The sequence below is a fragment of the Dunckerocampus dactyliophorus genome, chromosome 9, assembly GCF_027744805.1.
Source record: "Dunckerocampus dactyliophorus isolate RoL2022-P2 chromosome 9, RoL_Ddac_1.1, whole genome shotgun sequence".
Classification (NCBI taxonomy): domain Eukaryota; kingdom Metazoa; phylum Chordata; class Actinopteri; order Syngnathiformes; family Syngnathidae; genus Dunckerocampus; species Dunckerocampus dactyliophorus.
This window is the reverse complement of record NC_072827.1, coordinates 28,673,208-28,699,295: the sequence shown is the minus strand read 5'-3', so window position 1 is coordinate 28,699,295 and position 26,088 is coordinate 28,673,208. Positions and strand designations below refer to the sequence as shown.

General features: G+C 40.6%; 1 protein-coding gene across 2 annotated transcripts in view; it reads left to right on the top strand.

The window, feature by feature from the left end:
• Nucleotides 1-4,466: 4,466 nt before the first annotated feature.
• gpm6bb (glycoprotein M6Bb) overlaps nt 4,467-26,088 on the top strand; it is a 44,591-nt gene continuing 22,969 nt past the window's right edge. For both annotated transcript variants that reach the window (XM_054787377.1, XM_054787378.1), the window contains exon 1: nt 4,467-4,623. In XM_054787377.1, the coding sequence (XP_054643352.1) occupies nt 4,620-4,623 (4 nt within the window). In that variant the 5' untranslated portion in view covers nt 4,467-4,619. The remainder of the gene's footprint in view (nt 4,624-26,088) is intronic.

Sequence of the window (26,088 nt, the reverse complement as noted above, 5' to 3'; positions counted from 1 at the left end):
CGCACGGTGCTTTTGGTGTTTGCAGGGACTGACTAATAGTCTCCTATTTGTTGTGAACCGAGTGGTCGAGATGATACTGAGACACAAACATACTTTCTTAATTGGTGACATGTGCTTTTACGGATCTGTTCAATAGAGTTTCAGAGGAAAGGGGCCAACGGTTTGCTTTGCATTTTTCCTTTCACGTGGCAATCAACTTTCTTTTTCCACTTTTCAAACACTTCACCAGATGTTGGCTCCCCCCCACTAACTCACCTTGAGGAAGGGGGGAGATTACGTTTGAAGAAATGTTGTTATACGTTCAATGATAGCTAACGTGAGTAGCTAAACTTTGCCAAACTTCTATCATTAGCTGACAAAAAACGCATCCAATGCATGCGTGTGTTATGCGGGGAATACTTTACATACTCAAAGCAGGAAGCGGGCAGGATATAATGCTTGCGGAACATTATTCAAATGATGGCGCCCTCTCGGCTGCCGGGGAACCCGTTGCATGCACACATCTCTTTAACTGTTAGATTGATACCAAAAATGGGAAAACTCTGGGTTTTTTAAAACCAAATTAACCACAAAAATGTTTTACATAATTTTGTAGCCAAGCCTTTTTTTGTTTGAAGCTCGTTTACAACCCCTGAGAAGTTATGCGTCATTCACGCTGTCATCCAACTTTGACAACACCGCCCTGGGTTTGGAGCACATTCGGTATGTCTGCTACTTGCACTGGCAGCGGTGGCTTGTAGTCACGGCGGTTGTTGCGTTTGGTTCAGGGCTTCGACTGTGTGTCTTGATTTGCAAGTAGACGCTACAGAATTTTGGAAGCGTCCCACAACGCGGAAAAGAAGACTTTTCGACATCTGCTCACACTGCATTTGTGCTGGAGGAACAATAGGACACTTTTTACTGTTTGATAACAGAGACAATTGCTTTCAGCACAGCACAAGTGGGTCTGGTATTGTCGTATTTGTCCAAACAAAGGTACCTTTAGTGGTAGCGGGCATTAAAATGAACAAGAAACTGAAGAAACAAGGGTGGTCTCATCCTTTTTTCTATGACTGTATTCACTCATAGATTCATGGTTAAATATGGCCTCTTATTATCCATACATCCATCCATTTTCAATCCCCTTATTCCCATTAGGGTCGCGGGGGTATGCTGGAGCCTCTTATTAGTAAGAAAAAAAGAAATATTTAAGAAAATTAAAATTTTTTTTTGCCTAAATTAAGCATTTTCATGCATAAAAATGGCAAAATTATCTAAACTATAAATACAAGGCATTCTGAAGACACATTCAAAGATGTTGTGAAGATACTGGATGTAGTTTTCTGCAGTGTTCGCTAGGTGTCAGCGATGCATTATATTGATGAGACATTACCTGCCGCAGGAAGTGCTGTGCAGGAACTGGAAGTAAAAAAGGAACAACAACACGGAACGCTCCCAGTGCTAACATGTGTGAGTCTATATTATGCCTAATATGTTTTATTTTTTCTTATTATGTCTGCTATATTGGGTAATACCAGTGTAAAGGTGACTATAGGGGTGTTATTTCAAGCCCAGAGGGCTCCAATGTTAAAAAACATATTTAGAAGGTCGTAAACAGGTTTTCTAACACGGAACTCTTCCAATGCTAACACGTGTGAGTCTTATTTCATTGGTTTCCAACGTTGTTTCTTGTGAGAACTACTTTTACAAAATGAAAACGTCCAAGAGCCACTCATTTTTGTCACGTTTATTTTCATAGCTTATTTCAACCCAAACAAAGCGAATATGCTTTTTTTTACCAGAACATTAACAAAATGCAGGTGTCCACAACTCACACTATGTATTTCTGAATGCATTCCTTTCTAGAGTTCTCACATCATTAACTGAAAACCTGAATGCAAAGCAGGCTTGCGGGCACCTCGTGTGGTCGTGGGGGCTACCTGGCGCCCGCGGGCACCGGGTTAATGACCCCACTCTTATTTTCTCTTATTATGTCTGCTATATTGGGTAATGCTAGTGTAACCATAACTATAGGGGTGCTATTTCAAGTCTCTAATAATGCTGTAATAATGTTAAAAAACAGATTTAGAAGGTCGTGAACAGGTTTTCTATGCCCTAATTGTGAAAATATTTGGTTTATAAATAAGCAATCCTACTTAAATGTACTTATCACGGATGAAGGATGGCCTTAAGTCACGTTCTAGTGTTATCAAGTAAAACCCACCTGAAACAGTACATGATGACCACGCCATACCACCAGACATCAAAATATCAAACCACTTCTGCTTAAGTGTCCCGATTGTTGCCTGTTGTGCTAAGCAAGTCTTGGTGAAACATCCCATTCAGTGCTGCCCATTTGGCCCCCAGTGAAAAGCCCGGATCGAATCAGGGCTGCTCAGAACTCCTTGGTTACCGGATGCCAGCGCAGTGGAGTGATGGCGACTGGCGGGGTTTCAGTGAAGGCCTCACAAAGGGGATACAACACACAATGCTCCAGTCCACACAGAGCTGATGTCCAACATGACAAATATTCTTTCGGGTGAATACGAGCGGAAAACTCACATTTCAAAAAAGAAAACAAGGTCACTTTGGGATATTTTGCAGGAACATCTATCCAATACAGCAGCTGTATTGAAAATGAATCGATTGTAAGTGACACTGTCAGGGAGGTCATTTTCTATGTGTATTATTGTGGCGCTCGTCTGCAGTGGTGTGGAACTGCACTGCATCACAAGGAGCTGTTTCAAAGGTTTTCAAAGGTTTTCAAAGGTTTTGAGCCTCATGAAGCTAAAAGGCAAAATATTAGAAACTTGAAAAAAATGGTGTTAGGTGTTCGTGTAAACTTCTACTTCTCCTCCTGAGCCGCTGCACACGAAAAGGTGGAAATTTGTCAAAACATGTGCCCCTACTATGTTGCCTGTGCGATGCTGGCGCTGTTATTAAACCCAACGTTTGACATCTTAAATCGGGCTGACTTGAAATTTCTCACAAAGCTCAGTTCTGTGTCCAAAAAATGTGCCTCGGGTGCCATTTGTGTCCTGTGGCACATTGTAAAAGTATAATTTAACAAGAAAAAAAAAAAGAAGAAAAATGGAAAAATCAGCAGTAATTTTACAAGAAGAAAGTTGAAATTTTAGGAGAAAAAAGTTACAATCTAACAAAAAAAGTTGTAATTTTACGAGAAGAACGTCATTATATTGTGCAAAAAAAAAGTCATTTTAGTAGCATAAAGTTGAGAAAAGAAAAAACATACAATTTTTTTTTAGAAAATTAATTTGGGCAAAAAGTTTGAATATTGTGGGAATCAAGTCAAAATATTATGGGAATAAAGCCATAACATTACAGGAAGAAAATTTACAAGAAGAATGTTGAAATAGTTGTAAAATAAAAAAAAAAACAGTATCAAAAATGGAAAAAACAGCTGTAATTTTATGAGAATAAAGTCAAAATATTAAGAGAAAAAAAATCATATTCTAATGAGGAAAAAGTCTACATTTTCTAGAATACACTCAAACTATTATGAGGAAAAATAATGTCACTTTAGTGCCACAGAGTTGAAATATTAATGTTATTTTTTAAAGTCGTAACATGAGAAACAAACAAAACAAAATAAAGTTTTAATATTTGGAGAAAAAGTTATAATACCATGGGAATAAAGTCATAATATTATGAGAAGAAAATGTACAAGAAGAAAGTTGAAATAGTTGGAAAATTAAAAAAACAAGAACAACACAGCAGCAAAAATGGGGAGAGAGTAAAGACCAATGTTCATACTAATAATACGCGTTTTCACCTGCATCAGATAATGCTGTCTTTTCTTGAAATAAATATAACTTCTTACATGTCTACATGTCGGCTTACAAAATATCAAAGTGCCCCTTGCATCCAGGTGAGTTATAGCGTGGGAGAACCAACATCTGGTGTTTGAAAAGTGGAAAAAGAAACTTCATTGACACGTGAGCAAAAATTGCATCTCCCTTGCTTCTTTTCTTTTTTTCAGTATGTGGCCCTGGTTGGAAAAAGTTTGGACACCCCTGCTTTGGGCGTTTAGAAATTTGGTACACACCTTTAGGGGACCGCCAAGCACGTGTTTAAAATTTGAGCAAGATTGGTTGAAAAACATGGCTGCCATCAAGCAAGCGATCTTACATACTGTATGAATTCCACGTATGCTAGCATGGCTTTTAGAGTATGTGGCCACAAACCACAAGGGGAGCCACCGCTTAAAAAAAATAGGACACGCCATAAGCCTACCGGGTGATACTTATTCAAAATGTATTGATGAAAACACACATATTTACATTTGCTCCTCCTTTGTAGGTATTTCCACCAGACGTAAAACAAAGCAGTCACTTGATCAAGATGTTTGAAAACATAACAACCACAAAAAGATTCGACTTTGAATTTTAAAACAAAGATTTTTGTGTTAATGCTGCAGGTGGCTTATTATCATGGGACTCCCACTTATCACCCACCCTCCCTAAGCCCCGCCCCACTGACGATGACGTCACCGTGGCTGTCCTCTGCAAAGGACTGCAGAAGTGTTCACTTCACAGCCGCCAGTGCGCATCTCGGAACTCAACGACTTCCAGCTGACTGCAACAAACACTTTTGGACTCACAGGGGGACACCGTACCAACATGGGTAAGTGTATTTTTTGTTGTTTTACTTCACGAGTTCTTTGCGAGAAACGACACAGACGATGCTAGCTTTTTGGACACATTGGACTCACTTTCCAAACTTTGTGTCTTGAAAAAAACTTGAATTTGGAAGGTGGGCTGTTGTCTTGTGTAGAATGTGTTTTCCAAAACGGGATTGAGGCTGCGAGGAAAGCGATTAGGAGATTAAGCGTTGCAGGATTGTGCCTGTGCGAGTGTGTGGGTGTTTGAAAGCTCAGCTCATTGCTGGCCGTGTCCACTCTTACTGCTGGTCTTTTAAAATAATCACATCTTGCATTGGTTTGAACTTGCTTATCAGCTCTGATTGATCACCGCTGTGATTCAATCAGAGAGTCCATCATTGATTTAGAGTTTATTGTAGATATGCAAGTGACTCAAAGTACAAAGACAGGCACCAGTCAATGGGTGCATGTGTTTTGTAATGCGTTGTCCCAACATTTCAACTATTATTAATTTTATTACAGTGTTCCCTCGCTACATCACCAAACTCCCTAGGAGTGTTTTTTTTAAGTGCAAAATTTTTTAACAGCGTGGAACGGGCATAGCGTTCTGCGTCCTTGTGGCGTATTAGAGGGATCTATTGGTGCTCTGTTGTGTGTGTCTGTTATTGTATTTACTACTGCTACCAGTAGAGGGTGTTGTATACTCATGTGAGAGTGGAAGACAGTGCAGCGCCACCTCGTCTCTTTTTACGTGCCTGTTGGAGCATATTAGGAACCCGCAGTAGACAATACCCGGGTAAATATAGAGCCACAACAGTTCTTATTGGCTAAGGGAGAACCCGCCCACTGTGTGCTGCGTCCTGATTTGCTGTAGACCACTGTCAATCTCTTTCGTGCCTTCCTGTTGTGGTAAATAGCCGCTAGCAAACTAGCTAACTGTGTGAGCTGCTTGCTAACCGCCAATAAACAGTAGAAGAAGAGGAAGCTAACAGGCTAAATGAATCTTTGTTTTGAGTAGTAGAAACGAGGAGGAGGAAAATACGACGTCAGGAGCAATATCTTTAACAAGGATACGAAAACGCTACAGTTGTACGGCGCCAGGACGAAGCACGGTCAGAGGAATGAATACGCGTGAGTCACTTAATCATTTTTTGTGTCCAACCTAGTAGATTGGTCATTAAAATTCTAACTTTGAGAGCGTTTAAACAAGAGAGAAATGTGAAATGTTAATGCCTGTCTGCGAAAAGTGTATCAAGTGTATTGTGAGGGGTTTGACAGCCTTGAAACATATAATAACTGTAAACAAATACAGTTGGCTACTTTGCTGTTTCACTTATTGCAGGCTATTTTGGGAACCCCGCGATAAACGAGGGAACACTCTATACAAGGATTCAAACTGGTGTGGCCCAATGTCACCCCAAATTGTACGCCTTCACCTCCTGCCTATACGAGGATTTTGTCATCAATATTCATGCATTGTTCCCACAAAAATGAACATTTCTGGTACTTTTCATTCAAATCAAAATCCAAATGAAATGGGTTTATTCTTGGCCTGTGCTCCACCCCTTGGAAAAGTTTTTGTGTAATCCTGCTGACAAAACATTTGTGATCATTCCCAAAGTGTGACATTTTCAGCAAAATCATTTGCAACGGAACCTCAAAGCCTTTAAACTTTTGATTTCAGAACAGATTTTCCCGCAGAAAAGAGTGTAAATAGACAACATCTGTTCCAAGGTCAAGCTCTTGCCGTAATAAAACCTTTGCAACTGGCTCAAGATGACATTTTTTTTCAACGCAACCATCACCGGCGAACACATGTTACCAAAAGTGTTTTAAAAAGACAACCTTGTGCAAAAAAATTCAATATTTTTTATCGTCTTAAATCAAAGTGCGCAAAATTGTCGTAAATCTTCGTTAGGCTTGAATAAAATAATCGCTGTTTGTGTTCACATACGTGTCTGTAGGGTGTACACACACACAAATCACAGTTTAGTAGCTAAACTTTGTCAAATCGCTATCATTAGCTGACAAGAAAACACAATTTATTCATTATAAATGAATTGAGGCCGTGCTTGAAACACGTTTGAAAGTTAGTGCCCCCTCGGCACCAACCAGTCCCTTTAACTGTACAAGCTTTTTTTTTTACGCTTTAAAATTCCTAACCGTACAAGCGTAAAAATTAGTTAATCACTAATATTCAAATCAAAACCCAATAAAACATTCATTTTTAACCTTAATGTAAATGTTAATTTTTGAACATTCTTAATTGACGCACAAGTGTGGAAAAAAGTGAATCACTGTAAAACCTAAAAGTAAAACACAAACAAACAAACAAACAAAAAAAAACACTTTTGATAACAACTGAGGACTCGCTTGGCGACTTTCACATCCCTCATTGTCGAGGCTGTTCCTTCTTCTGGATAAATGTCGCCTAAAAAGCTAAAGCAAAATTACCATTTTAGCTCTCATGCAAGTGTAGAAAAAAACAAAAAAGTTAACCACTTTATCTAAAAACATTAAAACACTCGGTCCAAACTTTGACATGGAAAAGTTGCCACCGTTCATTTTTGAACATTTTAAGTTGTCATGAAAGACTAGAAAGAAGTTCACTGCTGTAAAAATCATCTCTTCCTGGGCTCAAACTGTTGCCATCATCAATGCTTGATTCACTTTTTAAAAAGTATATTTTTCACATTTCTAGCCAGACAAGTGTGAAAAGAAGTTTACCATTGTGTAATATTAAAATCTAAAAACAAACACGCTCGTTGCTAACTTTAATGACATGGGAAAGTTGCAAATGCTCATTTTTGAACGCTCGGAATTATCCTGATCAGTAGAACACAAAAGTAAAAGTAACATTTTAATTAGGAATGCGCAATTTTTTTTTTTTTTCAAGCCAATACTGATACAGAGAACTTCCTGCTTCTCAAGACTGATACTCAGTTTAGATTTAACTGTAGCTTGTGCACACCTGGAGGTAAGAATGACTCAAACAAAGCTGGACTTGCCAAGTATCATGACATCACTGCTATGAAGAAAATATAAAAGAAATAGCGGCGACTCAGAAGTACAAACCACGGCTCCAAGGCGTTTACTAGCTGACAAAAGCTGGTATCTTCAACAAGGGTAAAGGGCTGGTCGTCCAGCGCCATCATTTCCATGATGAAATCATAAATCGTTTTAGTCCTTTTTACACTTTTTAAGCACCCCTGCGATAGGAACAAGCCCCGGGTGCCCTGTCGTAGCGATGTTGTTTTTTTTTTTTTGTCCTCATCGCAGCATGTTTGCAGAGCATTTGAAACAGTGAGAAGTCTCACATGATTGGCGCCATGTTTGTTTACATGTGAAAATTACAGCAGGCCGTTTGTGGCACGTCACAGAAAAGGAGCGCTTGATTTGCTCATGCTAACCCCTGCTGTCTTCTTCCCACTCCTTTTCGAGCCAGTTTATTTTGTTTTTAAATGTGTATTTTGATTCTGTTCTGGATATTTACTGTATATGTACAGTATACGCTCCTCATCGAAATCTTACAGCCTATTTCAGTTTAATTGTAGTTTTCAATAAATTCCTTTTTCAAAGTGCTTTTTGTCTCACTCCCCTTTCTTGTTTTTGCATATTGTAGCTCTACTTGAACCCTCATTAAGATCCAAATGTGCAAAATGCAAATTCTAGCAATTTTTCAACTGGTCTTCAGATTTTGATGAGGAGTGTATATGTTTTTTTGTTTGTGCTATGCAGTGTGGGTACAATGTACACAGAAATGTACAATATGTTTATTTTGTATGGCTCGAAGCAAGCAATCAATCAATCAATCAATCAATCAATCAATCAATCAATCAGTCAAACCCACCTACAGCACAGAACGGGTAATCTCACCTGATTGGAGCTTTTTTTTTTTTATTGGTTATCGCACCCACGCCCCCTGGAGCGGCCCTTTTCATGCGGAAAATTCCCGCTCCGCGCTCCTCCCAAAACTACGCAGACGGCGACACGCGGAAAAAAATGGCAGGCGAGCAGGAGATCCTCGCAGCTGAAGTACAGAAATACCGGCAGTTATATGAGGCAGCCGACCATGACGCAGTTTAAGCTTAAAGAAACACTGAAACAAGTTGTGTTTTAAGTCAAGTTGATTGGTTTTTATTTTCATTTGCCGTGTTCAGCATGCCTTTTCTAAGCACCAGCTCCTGCCGGGGTACAAGCCCCTGTGGTGGGAAGAATGACGCTGCGATTGGACGAGTGGACCGCCTTTTCTTCCTGTTCTGTCGCAGCAGCAAATAAATACAACACAATCCGTCTTCTTCCAGAAGTGGACGCGCACGTGCCGCCATGTTGGGAGTCAAGTAAACAATGGCGAACTTCTTCCGCTCTAGTTTAGTACCGTGGTAGACTCGTGTTTTTTATATACTGCCCCCTGCAGTTTGGGAGCAGACGCCACACATGGTCTCTGGAGCGGATTTCAGCGCGGCTCGTTCGAGCGGAAAGTATAACCCAGCCTTTGCGCTTAACTGAGAAAAATATTTTTAAAAGTCAATGTTTAAAAGAAATAAACCACTAAACTAAAAACTAAACTAAAACACAACTAAAAATGTTGATATTGACTTTGATAGCAAAACACATAACTTTTGTGACAAAAATTGTTAAAGCTGTTCCTTCTTCGGGGATATGTGTAGCAAAACAGCTAAAAGGAAAAGCAACGCAAGGCACACATGCAGAGTTAATTCTTCTGATAATGTTTTTTCCCCGAATTGCATGAAATCATCAATCGGAGGCATTGAACTGAGGAGGTTCCGCTGCATGAGTTTTGAGGTAATTCTGCAAACAGGCGACTCCATGTTGGCTAGCGGCTGTTTTGCAACAAGCACAAGCCATGATTCCAAGCTGTTTGTGTTTTTTTCCTTCGCCGTGAGAGTGAGAATATGTATCAATGCTCATTAATTCGCTGGGAGGCTCCCACAGAGGCGTCTTTGTGCTCCTAATTTGGAGGCGCTCCTTTGTTGGAGCCTCGTTCATGAAGACCCAAGTTCACTGAATCGCTGAAGAGTTTCAGGGCGGATGCCCTTTGAACTGAATACCCCCTCCTCTTCCTCCTCCTCCTCCTCTTCCTTCTTCTTCTTCCTCCTAACATGGCAACCACCATCTTTGTGTGATTTACATTGGGGGAAGAATCATGGCAAATAAGCAACTGAAACACAATGGAGTGCAACCAGCAGAGGCTGTATTGGTTCAGTCTCAACTAGTTAGCGCTGCCTTTTTACTACAGAGGAACCTTGGTTAGCATCATCAATCTGTTCCAGAAGGTCCGACTTTCACCAAAACGGACTCTAACCAAATAAATGTTTCTCACAAGAAATAATGTAAATCCAACAAAAAAGTTCACACAAAACATGATTTTTAAAATAGTTTTACGATTATAGCTGTAGTTTTACATGCAGAAAACAATTTGAAATGCATACAAATGATGAATGAAAGGGATAAATGAACATTTTGACTTTTACCTTCAAGTCAGCTCCGTTGACCGTTTGTGATGTCATCAGCGCTTGACTCCGTAGCTCACAAACACAGTTAAGTCTCAAAAATATTAACACAAAACATGTTTTTATAGTTTTCCAATCATATTTCTTCAATTGTAAAAATGATTGAAAGGGATAAATGAACATTTAAGGTTACTTTCACCTTCATTGAAGACGTGACTGTTGAAAAGACACAATTTGGACACCACGTCCGTGTCTTGCCATGAGTGATTTCTTGAATTCAGTCGTGTGTCTCACCTTCTCTATCAAAATGTTGGCACTTGCGACTTTCTTTGGCTCCGTTTTGGGTTATTTTACAGCCGTGGTCAAAAGAAAAGCAGAGACTTGAGGTGAAAAACACTATTAAATTCAAGAAATAACTCATAGTGGTGTCCATGTTGATCTCGCTGCCACATCAAGTCTTTGGCAACAATCACGTCATCAATGATGGTAAAAGTAACCTTAAATGTTCATTTATCCCTTTCATTCATCATTTATATGTTTTATATGCATTTAGAATTGTTTTATGCATGTAAAACTATGATTGTAAAAATGTGTTTTGTGTTAACATTTTTGGCTTTCTGGAACAATTGGATTATTTCTTATGGGGGAAAAAGCTATTTGGTTAGAGTACATTTTGGTTAGAGTTGGAACTTCTGGAACGGATTAATGATGCTAACCAAGGTACCACTGTACAGGCATTTGCAACGCCAACTAACCGCTGCTCATAAAACGAATTTTACCTCGCCATGCAAAAAGAGTTGGCTCATATAGCAAAAAAGACGCGTTAGTTGGGACACTCATGTGTCAAGGTTCCTCTGTATTCGGTGTCTAGATTTATACACGGCCTCAAACAACTTGTCCCCAGGCTTTTCTTCCTGTCACTCACGCAGGAATAATGTGTGGCAAAGGTTGTTAGCATGTTAGCAAACAACAGAGGAGGAGTTAATGGTAAGATAATAGTGATGAGTGAAGCTGAGTCATCAAACAACTGTCCAACAGTAACATATACTTTTTTACTGCAATCTGCGGAAAAAGAGGTGTCGTCTTATATTCAGGTCAATATAGTCGTAGCGCTCAGTTGGTGGAAGTGACTTTTAATATTTTGGTTAATATAGCTCTCCTTGTAATCTCTCTGAATGTTCTGAACTCCTGTTTCCATGCCAGTGTTGTGTTTAGCAGACGTGATCTGCCTGGAGGAGCAACTTTTCGGGACGTCTTTTTTGTGTCTGTTGTGAAGATTTCATCGCATGTGTAACGTTTAAGACCAAACTAATCAAACACAGCACACTGTTTGTACTCAAAGCCAGGCTGCGATCATAAAATGTAACTTTCTTCCTTTATGGAAACTTTTCTTGTGTTTTTAACTTGCTTTAGGTGAAGGTTGTCCAAATCATATCCAGATTTAACGCGTTTTTTTTTTTAAGTATGACGTTTAGTAATGCCTTGGTGATGAAATATGTTTTCCAGCTGCTCTTTACTCCAGGGGAGAAGTAGAGGCGTGAACAAGGCGTCAGATGTTACAGTGAAAGCTTCATGACAACACACACATTGAGGTCAGGGGTCATGTTGTGTCCTTCATGATGATTTTGTGTCTCCAAAGAGGAGGTCGTTTTTTTTTACGCTGGGATTTCCACATTCCTGTCCAATCTGAGCAAGGATGTCTGGAAAGTGTCACATCAGCATGGACAACACACACACACACACACGCACACACACACACACAGTTGATGGACAGTGTGCACTGTGACCTGGCATCCTGAGTCGAGACACATGGCAGTCATTGCTGGGCCTGCGGGGGTGTTTTTGCACGTTTAGCATCAACAACATGTCAGCAGAGTCACTTTATCTTCCTCCGTACTCCCCGGAGATGTGATACACCCCTAAAGAGCTGCAGAAGAGTGGTTTTGCTTTTAAATGTCTCCTCAAATGAGCTAACCTCGGATGACTAAACCAACACGTCTCTGTCCCAATCAATCAAGCCTAAATGGTCTTCGTCGTTAATTACAGGCAATATAGTCAGTAACGAGGTTCCTGTCATCATAGTTGGGTTTCTACCCATTTGGCACCAAGAAAGAAGAAACCACCTTTTTTTTTTTTAAAGCTGCTTTTTTGCATGTAGTATCTTTGCCATGCTTGCATGTGCATGTTCTGGAAACTTGGGACCCCCACTGAAGACAAAGCAGGCCATTGATCATTGTGACTTGGAATGATTGGAATAGAAGATCCTGACTGACTGGGTACGCCTGTGTTCAAGCATGTGCAATGGCCATGACCTCCACTGGAAGGCCATTCACTGTGTGTGTGTCTGTTTGTATGCATTCAGCCTTGTGAGAGGAGCCGCATGGTCAAAGTGACAGCGGGTTATTTCATTCTATGTAGTCGAACACGAGTGTCCAAAGTGTTTCCGCCGAGGGCCACACTGACACATGAAAGGATGCAAGGACCACTTTGATATTTTGTAAACCATCACATGTACAGGTCGATACAGTATGCTAAGAAGTTATACAATATATCCAGTCATGGAAAAAATGATTATTCAGTTTCTTGTTCATTTTAATGCCTGATACAACTAAAGGTACATTTGTTTGGACAAATATAACAATGACGACAAAAATAGCTCATAAGAGTTATTACTATGAACTTCGGTCTTTGCTCTTTCATTCCTATTTTTGCTGGGGTTTTTTCCAAATATTTCAACTTATACAATAATCTTTTCGCAATATTATGATTTTATTATGACAGCTGTTTTTCCATTTCTGCTGGACGTTTTTTTTCATTTTAATTTTCTTTGTATAAATTTTCTTCTCATAATTAGTCCCATAATATTACTCTCGTAAGATTATAGATTTTTCCAAAGATTACAAAAAAGGATTTTTCTCCAATATTTCAGCTTTATCTACTAAAATGGCATTTTTCTTAATAATATTGTGACATTCTTGGGACATTGCGACTTTTTCTTGTAAGAATAAAACTTTTTTGACAAATATTTTTTACTTTATTCTTGTAAAATTACTGCTTATTTTCACATTGTTAGTGTTGTATTGGGAAAAAAAAATTTTTTTGGTAAGTTATAGTTTTTAGAATTTACGGCACCTTGCACCTTTATATATATGAAGTCTTCCTCACATACAGAGATACCTGTACATATGCACACTCACAGTACATACGTACTTCCCCACATTACTCACTGAGTTAACCAGGGTGTTATTATGTTGTTGGTTTTATTACAGCGACGGTGATATCAGCAGTATAACTATAGTTTCTTTTTTTTTTTTTTTTTTTTTTTATAATGATGTGCATTACAGTAATTTTCATTCTGTTCACTATCATGGATAATCATTTCATTACTACAATTATGTGTAACTGTTTCAATGCAGTATTATCATTGTGATCACTATCATAGTTCATCATTTCATTACTACAATTATGTGTAACTGTTTCAATGCAGTATTATCATTGTGATCACTGTCATAGTTCATCATTTCATGACTGCTATTATGTGTGATTGTCATTGACAGCTTTGTCATTGTGGTTGTTGATATTGTTTTGTCCTTATGTCCTTGTTCGTTTTTGTGGTTGCCACGGACATTTATTTGCTGATGTTGCCCTGCATGTTTCTGTTGTTGCTGCTGCTGTTGTCCTTGTCTCTTGTCTCTCTTTTTTTTTGTTGTTCCCCCCCCCCGTTTCCTTTTCTCTTCTTCTCTGTCCCCTCCTGCTCCGGTCCGGTCGCTCCAAATTTGCTTTATAACAAGCATCAAAGTCAAATAAATTTTGTATAACAGGGGAAGTGTATATCACACTTCTCCCTGGCAGAGTAAATCTGTTGAGCACTTGACGGCATTTAGATCTACAATTCTATCTGCTTTAAAGGCTGGACAGGACAGGGGGGGGGAAAAAAAAAATAGAATTTACAGCAGGCCAATTAAAAAAAAAAAAAAAAAAAAAGCCTTCGAGCTTCAAATGGCCCACGGCCGCACTTTGCACACCCTTGTAGTTGAGTCTCTAAAGTCCAACGTCCCTGAGGTTGCACAATTCTGTACGAGGTTTCTTCCTTCGAGGGAGTTTTTCCTCGTCTCCATCGCTAAAAGTGCAGTTCAGTTAGTTTAAATAGCATAGTTGCAGATGGGTATAGTTTACACACTGTATTATCTGATACCAGTGCCACATCGGTACTTTTGAAACTAGAGGTGTCCCGACACAGCCTTTTCACTTCCGATACTGATATTGCAGCCTCGAGTATCGGCCAATATCAATCTGATTCAATATCAGCACGAATCATACAAACTTTTATAGTGTGGAATGTAAGAAAAGTCTTGGTCAAGTGATATTACTGTTGATATTACTGTTGAACTCTGTGCCACCACGGGGGACTTGTGCGTGGCTGCAACGTCCTTTTCGGACTTGGATGTCACTCCTGCTCCTTGCTAACAACTTGTTAGCGCGTCATGCTGTTGTTGTGATCACGTGGGCGCCCCTGGATAGAAGTGCTGGAGCCGAGTCGGGAAATGGAGTGCTTAAATTGTAGTGCAGATATCGGACATTTGAGATGCAGGTGAACTACGGTGAACTCATCAGCGGTGTTGACGCGTTGGTTGTTGCTGCTATTGCAACATTTGCAGAACGTCTGTTCTGACTTTTGTCTTGTCCAACAGATTTGACCGGCACATACAGTGTGTGCCTCAGAAGACATGACATTATTTTTGTTCTACGTGTTCACAATATGTTGGCAGCTGCCCATCTGCCAGTGGAGCCGCGGTCTGGATGAGTGTTTTGTTCACAGGCAGATTATTGTTCTAGAAGGCTTGCAGGACATAATGGAACCATGCATCTGATGAGTGCTCATTGAAACATTCAGCAGCCATCCAAGCTGCACTTTTGACACTGTTGTATGTGTTGTGGCACTACACAATTTAGCGTGCACTTTCATGTACACTGTCTCCACAGAAAACATTGATTCAATAGTAAATAAAGGATTTTCTATAGTCGGCCCGCCCATAAATGATTCAGTGTGCTTGTGTGTCAATGCTGTTGTAGTGCCTGATCTATTTTAGTGGGTGAGTCCAGAAGTGTGGCCATGCCAGAGGGGCTGGTGATGATGTGGGCCAGAGGATTCAATCTATATGTGATGGGCAACCAGTGGGAGTTGAAGACTGAAGCCCCTCGCCCCCAGCCAAAAAAACAGTGGCGGGTGTGGCTCTGACAAGTCAACAGGAATTTTCCAATTTGACATAGTGGTGAAAGCGTGTAATTGCTAATGTGGTGTCTCTCACATGATGCACTGTGGCCCAAAATTCCTGATGATAAATTCTAAACGTTATCCATCCAGTTTGTGTACTGCTTGTTGGGTGAGCAGGAGCCTATCCCAGCTAGCGGGCGAGAAGCGGGATACACACTGGACTGACGATCGGCCAATCACCCACATGCCGTACACACCTGATCAAATTTTAAGACCAGTTGCAAGGATTTACATTTTGCGCTGTTGGACCTTAAGGAGGTTCTAAGTTGAGCCTCGAATGCAAAAAGTAGAAATGAGAATGAGACAAAACATTTTTGAGTAAGCAGTTTATTGCAAACAAGCATTAAAGTGAAATAGGCAGCTCATCCGCTGATCCAACATTTAAGACCAAAGCCTTTAAAAGACAAAATCAAGGCAAAAATGTGGATTCAACGTCATTTTCTGTCAGGTTTTTACACGGTCGTGATCTCTTGATGGCGACGGCAATAAGGCTTTCTATCGGAACACGGTCTGTTTGTTGAGCTGCACAAGCAAGGCCTCTTGCAGCGACGCAGTAAGACAGTCATAAACTTCCTAAAGCATCCTGAGGGTTATGGGACAAAAAAAGTCAAGCGCTATACCCAAAAAAATGTCACCGGCCCTGAGCCAGAGGATCCGATAGGCTGTCCGGCCAAACCAGACATGGGACGATCCTCGACCCAATTGAAGGTTGTTACTGGTGCTGAGTACAGTCCAGTAGGCATTCGGCTTCAGAAGTTCCACTGCGTTCGAAACAACTGTCAGTATGATTGCATTGCAGCAAACTATAACCTCAGTAATGAACATCTTCATAATCAATACCTGCCGGACAGTATCAATCATATTTCCTTTGTAAAGGCAGAATTTTTGATACAGCCGTGATTGGAATGTGCAGGTGTACCTAATGAAGTGTCCCGTGGCGAAGCTTGCCGATGACGCTGCGTCTTTTCAGCACCGCTGGTAGAAATGAAATGTGCAGAGTGAGAAGAACCACTTCCAGCTAATTTCTTCTCTTGCAGGAGGATGTGTGTGTGTTTGGGAGAAGTGAGAGCAGAATTCATTAGTGGGCTCCTCCACTGTGGGATCCTGCAAAGATTGAGCTGCTGGCTGTGTGCCCGCCCGAGTGTATTCAAGCCTCCACAGATCGGCCTTTGTGCTCACCGCTTTTTACGCGGCTGCTAAACAACCGTAAGACAAAAGCATGTGGGGCGCATTGGGGCACAGCAGTGAGAAGTTCTTAACACCGTGTGGATTGGGATTAAAGGAAAAGTGCAGTTTTTTGGGGAATTTTGTCCATCATCCACCGTCGTTATGTGAAGCATGAACTTTCCCTTTTCTTTTCTCTGCTTTCTTAACGAGAGAAGACGAGCTAGCATGAGCCAGCTAACATTGCCTGTCATGGGAGGTTCCTATTTCGTCTCAAGTACATTGTTGATAACATGTGATACTTAAAGTATCTTTCTGCATTTTGATGATTTAAAACATTACCGAAACGTCCTTCCTAGGCGCATTGATTTGACATACTGTAGCCCACAGGAGCTAACGCTACTTCCGTCAACAACAGCAGCATAGAAACAGAGACGACGACTCTTACAATGTCCGCTCTCGTTGGGATGGCTGTGTTTTCCAGCACGAGACTTGTGCTCCAGTCCTCGGGTGAAAAATGCTGACAGCAAACGAGCATCTTCTTGAGTCTCGCAGTGAAATTGAGAGCCAGTAGTATCCACCCTTCCGTCTGTCCCGTGTGGCTTGAGGCGTTGTGACGCTGAGACGAGCGAGGCGTCGTATTACTCCGCCAGATAAATGCAGTTTTTCGTGTTAGCTTCTACAATAACGATATCGCTGTAGTTTGGTAAATATACAGGTCAGTCGTGTAAATGGAACACTGTTGGCGTTTTTTTTTAAGGGCTTCATAGTCAAAATAGGTACTTCTCATGACGTGCATTGTTAGCTGGCTCATACTGTATTTTCGTGACCATAAGGTGCACCGTGTTAGAAGGCGCAGGCGTGGTAAAACATACACTAGCATGCATGCACGCTAAAACACTTTAAAAAGGCAGCGGGAGCAAAACTGAGTTCGGTATTTAACAATGTAAACAGTGAGTTCAGTTGTACTTTATTGAAGTATTTAACAAATGTACTCACGTTATTTTTTTTTTTATCAATCCTCATCCACAAATCCATCAAAGTCCTCATCTTCTGTATCCGAAATGAACAGCTGGGCAAGTTCTCCATCAAACACGGCAGGTTCCCTCTCGTCATTGTCAGTCTCGTTGCCGTGAGGCTCCTCAGAAATGATGCCGGCTTTGGTGAAAGCCCGAACAACAGTGCAAGCAGACACGTTAGCCCAAAGCATCCACAATCCACCCTTCCCTTCCGTCTTTACCGTCCGCATGCTGTCCTCAGTCACGTCCGCCTTTCCTCGCTAAAAGCAGCGTGCCGGCAGGAAATGCTCCCAGTCAGTCAAGCGGAGCGCTCATCAAAGTCACACAACATTTACAGATTTCGGAACTCGGTGCACACATAAGGCGCGCCGTCCATTTTGGAGAAAATGTAAGACTTTTAAGTGCGCCTTATGGTTGTGAAAATACGGTGCTAACTCATTTTCTCTTGTTAGAACGCAAAAAATGGCAGTTTTCCTTTAAGCATGAATGCATACTGTATCCCTGCAGGAGCGAGAGTGAGGCATCTAGATGTTAAAATCTGTATCCTATTCCGAGTTGGTTGCACAGCACACCTGCTTTTTTTTTTTCCTTTTTCAAGTGAGAGGCTCTCATTTTCTGAGCGTAATCCTCCCGAGGACAACACGCTCGGCCCAGAGGAAGCATCTCTGCCAAGTTGCGGAAAATCTGCAAAAATATAGCTTTTGTGCAGCGACAGATGCTCACTCCCTGGCTGTTTTTCTAATTGCTGGTGCAGTTGCATTGAAAAGGCTGCAAATGAATGATAAAGATGTGCGAGTGCTGGATGTTTAAGTATGCCACTGGTCCGTGTCAGCGCCGTCCCAAAAAGACATCTTTCGGCAGTGAGCCCGAGTGGTTCAAATCTGCTTAATGTTTCAGCTACAGCGGAAGGAGGAATGGCAGCTAGCAGCAGCTTAAGGGAGAGGAAATCTCCAATGTTTCTGTCTGAAAAACAGCTTGACCTCGCAACCACACACACAACCGAGTCGTATGAATATTGCATCAACTCCGTCTCCTAAGTCATTTAAGCTTTTGACCTGGACTGCATGGGAAAGGACTTCTACAGCATCCGGAATGTACGGAGCGACTTCACTTTCCACAACTGTGCGTAAGCCACACTTGACTGAGAATGTTTGCATTTTACCAAACGCTGTGTGGACAAAGGTGGGGACATTTGGCCCATTCTCTGCCCTTTTCTGTCCCCGCGCACAAAGCAAGGTCCATAAAGGCGTGCTTGGATGAGTTTGGTGTTGAGGAAGTTGACTAGAAACACATTTTGGGCTCAACTATAGCCGGCAACATTGGTGACCTTTCACCTGCACAAATGGGGGAAAGAAAATTGTCCCAATACTTTCAGTTCAGTAGAGTTCTGTATGTTGTGTCTTTATGACCCCAGAGTAGCGAAAATATAAAATGTTATTTAAAAAAAACAAAAAAACAATGTAAGTAGTTAACTTCTTTACGCGTACGTGAATGTTATGGTTTTTTAAATAGTTTCCATATGTGTTTATTTAATTACAGTCATTATTTGTATTAATGTGGGATAAAATCATATGTATTTATTTAGCACAACATGATTAATATGTCTTCATTTTGTGTTTGAATAAAACAAAATAATTATAAAAAATTAAACATGATACAAATAAAATCTGTTTCATGACGGTTGTATAGAATATTTATTTCAACACATATTAATATATTGTAGAATTAATGTAGTATATACTGTAGACTATTTAGTCTAATACATATTTATGTAATTATATAAAATATATGTTCCAACACATACAGTGTTACGTTATTATACAGAATATTTTCTAAAATAATGTGTCACGAGACACTCAGTTTACAAGATGAGACGACACGTGATATATAATACATATTAACATAAAAGAATATTTATTCAAATACATGTTAAAATATCTTAGTATATAGAATATGTATTCCAACACATATTAATATAGTATGTTACTGTATAATATTCTAAAGTATAATATTTTTTTATGTTATTCAAGTATTGTTATCATGAAAAAGATGAAAATACAGCATATTTGTATTAGATATTGTTACAAAAAATCCCTCTTCCTTATTAAACTGCTTTAATGAATGCAGAGTACTCGCTCTGAGTAAATAAACACCCCTGGCCACTACCTGAGGAAATGAAAGCACAATGACTGTCAGTGAGACCCTTCCTTTCCTCCTACGACAAAATAAAAAGGATTAAAGCGAGCCGCACTGTACTGTTGTTATGCATGAAGTACCAGCGTGTGATTGTCATGTGCAGCCTCTTTTCTTTTTTGATCGATTGTACACAGCGAGCGTTGCATCAGATGGACCGCTTTGCTTTTGGAGAGCTTAAATTAAGGGCACATGTATTGACCCACTCTGACAGGGGTCAGTGAAGTGCACACAGCCATGAGGGTCCATTGGCCGAGGGTAGGGTCCTGGCAGGATGCGGCACCAGGATGCAGGGCTTGGAGCACCTCAGGGTCCGGTTGAATTAAAGAGCGCTAGCTGCTCTGTCGTCATGGCGACGATGCTGAACGCTGCTGCTGTGAGTCTGAGTGGCGGCGCAGGCTGAGTGGGGGCGGGGCTACAGACGGGGGGGGGGGTCCAAGTGTTTGGGTCAGGGGTGAGAGGTTGGCGGCGTGAGGCTAAGGACAATAGCAGAAAGAGATCCCAGGAAGGAGGGGCCTGTTCTTGGGAACACGCCCCCCACCATCACACCCATTGTGTGTGTGTGTGTGTGTGTGTTGTTGTTGTTGTCATGCCGAGCAGCTGGTCTGTGAGAATGACTTGAGGACGTGTCAGATGGACATACTGTATGCAGCCAGTGATATTTAAATGTGATACAGCATGTGCTTGTCTCATAGGATGATTCTTAAGCTGATTTATTCGGGGAAGGTGTCTCAAATCTTGATTCACAACGCAAACAGAGGAATTTATTTTCAATTTTCAGAGCCTGAGTCACACTGAAACTGCCCCTCGTCCCCAGAATACAAACGATAGCGTTCCATGCCTTTTAAACGCCATAAACCAGGAAGCAGCTTGCTGACGCTCCACAATGTTTTTACATTTATTGGAGGAATTTAATTTGGAACAAAAAGCTTCAGATTAGCTGACTAAGAAAAGTTGTAGCCCTAATAGCTAGCATTATTAAACTATCCAACTGATTCCCTTAAATTGTTGTGGGCGGGGCATTTCCAAGCTATACGGGTTGGTGATACTGCAAATTTTGGTATTGATCCGATACCAAGTAAATAGCCTGTATTGTCGATACTGATACTGGTACAAATACTTTTTTTTTTTTTTCCTTGAAAGTTTAAAAAAACTTTAATTTGCTCATCATAAATATTTCTAATCAAAACAAACCACAGCAAAGAACACAGCTACAGCAATCCCTCATTTATCGCCGTTAATTGGTTCCAGACCCGACCGTGACAAGTGGGATTCCTTATTTATAAATGGAATATTTTTGTAGTTAGAACATAGAAAACCTGTTTACGACCTTCTAAATACAGTTTTTAACATTATTAGAGCCCTCTGGACATGAAATAGCACCCCTATAGTTACCTTTACACTCGTATTACCCAATATAGTAGACATAATAACAGGAAATAAAACACTATATAGACTGACATGTTAACATTGGGAGTGTTTCTTCTTGCAGTTCTTTTACTTCCGGGTTCCGTGTAGTACGGGGTAAACTTCTTCCACCAAGGGCCACATACTGAAAACTGAAAGCATGCAAGGGCCACTTTTGATATTTTGTAACATGTAGATATGCTAAGAAGGTTATATTTATTTCAAGGAAAAACGTGTCTCTTTTTTCCCATTTTTATGATCCAAATTTATTATTTTATTATCCAAATATTTCAACCTCGCCTTAAATAACCTTCTCAATTTTTAATCTTGTAATATTTTGACTTTATTCCCATAGTATAACATTTACCGCAACCTAATTTTCCAACAATTGCAACTTATTAGAGCCCTCTAGATATGAAATAACACCCCTAAAGTCACCAATACACTCATATTACACAATATAGTAGACATGATAAGAGTAAATAAGACATAAATAAGACTCGTGCTCGTGTGTGTTCCTGTAAATGTGTTCACTAGGGAATTGAGTGGCGGGACGGACCGCAAGTGATGTCTGGGGTTCACAATTGAATTTTAGCTTTGTAGCGCCTGTTTTTATTCTGGATTATTGTACCTTTTATTGTTGTGAGATAATTCAAACCTGTTGTTCTGGCGATCAAGTCTGGTGCTTGTGTGTCGGACTGCAACGTGGCAAGACACTACTTTATTTGTGAAAATAAACATAGAAGAGAATCGAAAAAGATCAATTTCATCACGCTGGTATTGAGTCGATACTGATACTACCCTTGTTATTGATGTTATCGATAGTTGGATCGATCCGCACACCCCCTACTGAGTGACGTTCTCGTGTTGCCTGTGCTCCTGGAAAGGCTGAGCCCAGTGTTGACCCTCATGTGATGATGTGCGCTCACTGCGCTGCAGTTGTAGTGTTTGGCGAAGTACTGAGTAGGGTTGTGGTCGTATCAGCAAGGGGTCGAATGAGGGTTCATGCTGCAGAACCATGTAAGGGATCTGAGATATTGGTCCAGAACGTCAACAAATAGTTTAACCATGAAGGGGGAAAGCATTATTTCACTTTGAGTGATGATGTTTTTAAAGCCGATTTGAATGATACTTCTCAATGTGGGATTTCACTGCCAAACTCTTTTAGTACTTATCATGTACTTCAATGTAACGCCGTTAAGCACGTTGAAAGTACCGGTAAGCTATAACCTTGTCTTAGCAATAACCTGCTCGTTAACGCTCAACGCCCGCTGTTCATATGAGTGAAATATAAAGACGGGTCTTGTATTTAAGATTGAAAACAACTCTGTAGCCTGCAGTCTGTTCAGGCTTTGATGTCATGCATGCAAGGTTTCTTTACAGTTGTGCATGTGTTGAAGCTTTTATATTGCTACACGAGCCGTTTCAGTGTTGGCTACCTATTAGATATCATATTTCTCTGTGATTTAAGAGCAACATGAATTGGAAGGATGCACCGTTATTATCCTCCATTAACCCTAAGTGGAAAATAGAGGTATATTCTTGCTTTTTGTCAGCGGTGTAAGATGAGACCGCATGGAGCCTCGCAGCCCGGAGGCATCATTGTAGTCTTTCCTATGAGTGACTGCACACCGATTATATACACAAAACATGCAAAGTTCTCGTTTATGGTTGCCCATTCTCAGTCATTACGCTGTTTGTTAGCTGCAGCAGTCAAAAATCCTGCCTAACACAAAACATCTGTCTCGCACTTTTCCTGCCACGTGCCGCAAGCCAAAACCGCAGCGGCTGCGGACGAGGCACGCAGTCATTCTTCTTCTTTTTTTTTTTTTTTTTTGAAGAAGGAAAACATGCCTGGAGACCATTCCCAGACTTAATAAGATAGTAACACTAACATGCAATTAGAATGGTGCTGAGTCAGACACCATTGTTGGCCATTGTTTGGTTAAAGGCTTGTTATAACAGCGTGGGGGAACAAAAACGGTCGAAAACATCAGTTTGGGTTCTCTTTGAAATTTGACTGGGGAAGATGCTGCAAAATGTTCCTCTGTTTTCAATGCTGATCAGCAGACTGTGCTTTTAATATTGTAAAGGCACCAAGTACAGTTTGATGTGCATTTGTGAACATTTCCATTCTAATTGGCCACCTTTCCTTGGAGTGGCAGTAGTGCACTGTACAGTATTGACTGGAATATAAGATGAGCCCTCTTTTTAAAAACCCTAAAATAGCACTCATAACCGATAAAATTACCCGTACTGTGCTGTAGATGTGTGTGAGCAAATCAAGCGCTCCTTTTCTTCTACGTGTGATGAGCTGTAAACGGCCTCTCGTAACACCCCTCTTAGCGAAACAAACATGGCGTTGATCGAGTGGGACTTCTTCACAGTTTCAACGGAAGACATTTTGCGTGCTAGTTTCATGAAATGTGATGGACGCGCCAAGGTTCAACACATCAAACCTTATCAGCCACCTGAAACGCCAACATCACAGGACCCGGGGCTTGTTACTATCGCCACAATGTTTGGAAAGTGCCGAAAGTTTGCCAGAGACAACTCGAGCACCTCAGCAATCTCTAAATTTAAGAAGCCAAAAATGTAACCACTTCCACACGGAATGGGACTTTACCTTATCATGTCGGACAGGCCGTGGCTGACTTCATGACTTCATGCAGTGCTAAGGTAATGTAATGTAACCAGGCCTGTCACGATAACAAATTTTGCTGATCTACAATTTATCGACGATAATCGATAATTTTGACTTTTTTTTTTTTTCAAACCATATAATCATTGTATGGATGGATGGGTTTATTATTATTCAATGATCATTTTGTCATGTCATATTTGCGCCACTAGATTGCACTCAAGCATTGTGTACCTGAGGCACAGAAGCCGCCTACTACAACACTCATGACGTCATATACCAATCCTACTCATGGTGTCAAAAGAAGTACACACAGCAACACAATCGGTGGATGAAAGCAGACAAGGCAGTACTACTGGGACAAAGAGGCTTAATAGCTGAGAAGATGCTCGCTCTCTTCTGTGTTCATTTCGTATGGAGCCAATGAGCACAGACAGATGCAGAGTGAACCCTCTTGTCATCCAGCTTGTGTACCTCAGAGGGACTGAGATAGAGATGGAGCAGACGCGCATACACGTAAATGTCAATTTATCGAGGGTTCATTGTTATCGACCTGTTTTTTTTTTTCATCGTTCGATAAATCGATATATCCATATCGTGACAGGCTTAATGTAAGGTAATGTGTGTCATTGTGTCACTTTGTGACCAGAATACTACTTATTGCTTGTATTTCAATATGTTTTCACTAATAATAGACCATAGTCTACCACGAAACTGTGATCATTTATTAATTCATTTCTGAAAAACCAGCATATAGCGAGGGAGCGATAATCGAACCACGATACTGGGAGGGACGACTGTATGAATGTCTAAAACCCATATACCTGTACAGTGGAGCCTTTGTTAGCGTTACTAATCCGTTCCAGAAGGTCCGACTCTAACCGAAACGTACTCTAACCAAATCAATTTTCCCTTTAAGAAATAATGAAAATCCAATTAATCCGTTAATGAATGCCAAAAATGTTAACACAAAACAACTTTTTATAGTTTTACATGCAGGAAACAATTTGAAATGCATATAAATAAATATAAATGATGAATGAATGGGATAAATTAACATTTAAGGTTATTTTTACCTTCAAGGACCTTTGGTGATAAAAATTCATTCAGAACACAGTTGGCATCACGCAGTGTATTAATAACAAGACAAGATGTGTGCCGTATCGTATGCTAACCCGAACATGCATGTAAGCTGAGACAAAAATTTGGCGTAAATTTTAGCGTTTAACCAAAAAGTACGGTAACCGAGGCGTACACTAACCGAGGTTTCACTGTATTTATTGTTTCACTAAGACCACATGACTGCTAAGGGTAGCCCAAGACTTTTGTACGGTGAAAAAACAACAGTTGGACATTTGAACGAACAAACCAGTCCTCTGATGATTTATAGTCATGCGATGCGAGCGTAACAGGCGTTGCAGAGGAGCAGTTTGAACACAGCTAAGCAGTGAAGGATGGATGTCTGTTCACGGAGCCTAAAAAGGGCACGAGACTCGTCTATAAATCATGAGGTTGTCTTTACTCTTATATTTTTTTTTCCAAGGAAGGGAGAAGATCGCTTTCTCAGACGGAGAAGCTCTAACCTCGTTCAAGCTGGCTCTCATTATAACATCAAACTCGCCTCACTTTCCTGTTCATTTTTTTTAACCATTCACATATTGAATTTTTGTAGTCTGAGTAAAAATAGGTCAGTAAACAAATGATTGGATCGCTGTAATGAGTTTGTGTCCAGTGCTTTTGTTTGCCGATCAATGAGTTTGATTGGAGGCAGACAGCGATGGAGTAGTCCCGTTTAGAACCGTGTCACTACATACCATGAGCCCTCCTCGGTTCTGATGCCGGGACCGGTCTTTACTCATGCTGCTGTGAATGGCAGAGAACCTGCCTGGGAACTCGGAGTACAACTCTTTTGTTGGCAATTGAACACTCAGGAGCGTTCAATGACGCCAATCTTCCTGCGTGAAAGCCACAATGAGGCATTCTCCATTTCTATGGGCCTTCATCGTGATTCAGAAGATGTCCTCTTATGAGTGTGGACTTTGTAGAATCCCACTTTGTACGTCGAAGAATGCTTTTAGTTCCTTGTTACACGGACCAACACAACGCTGGTAGAGTCCCACAGGACATTTTATATTCTGTTCTTCAGTTGACTTGGCCATCTTGTACTCACTTCACATTCACTGCTGTTCTGTATCCTGATAAGGTCCCACTCCGGTTCTATGGTTACCATTAGAGATGCTGGATATCGGCTTTTTTACGGATATCCTTGATACCAGCAATTCATTACCGATACTGATTTCAACCAATACCAATAT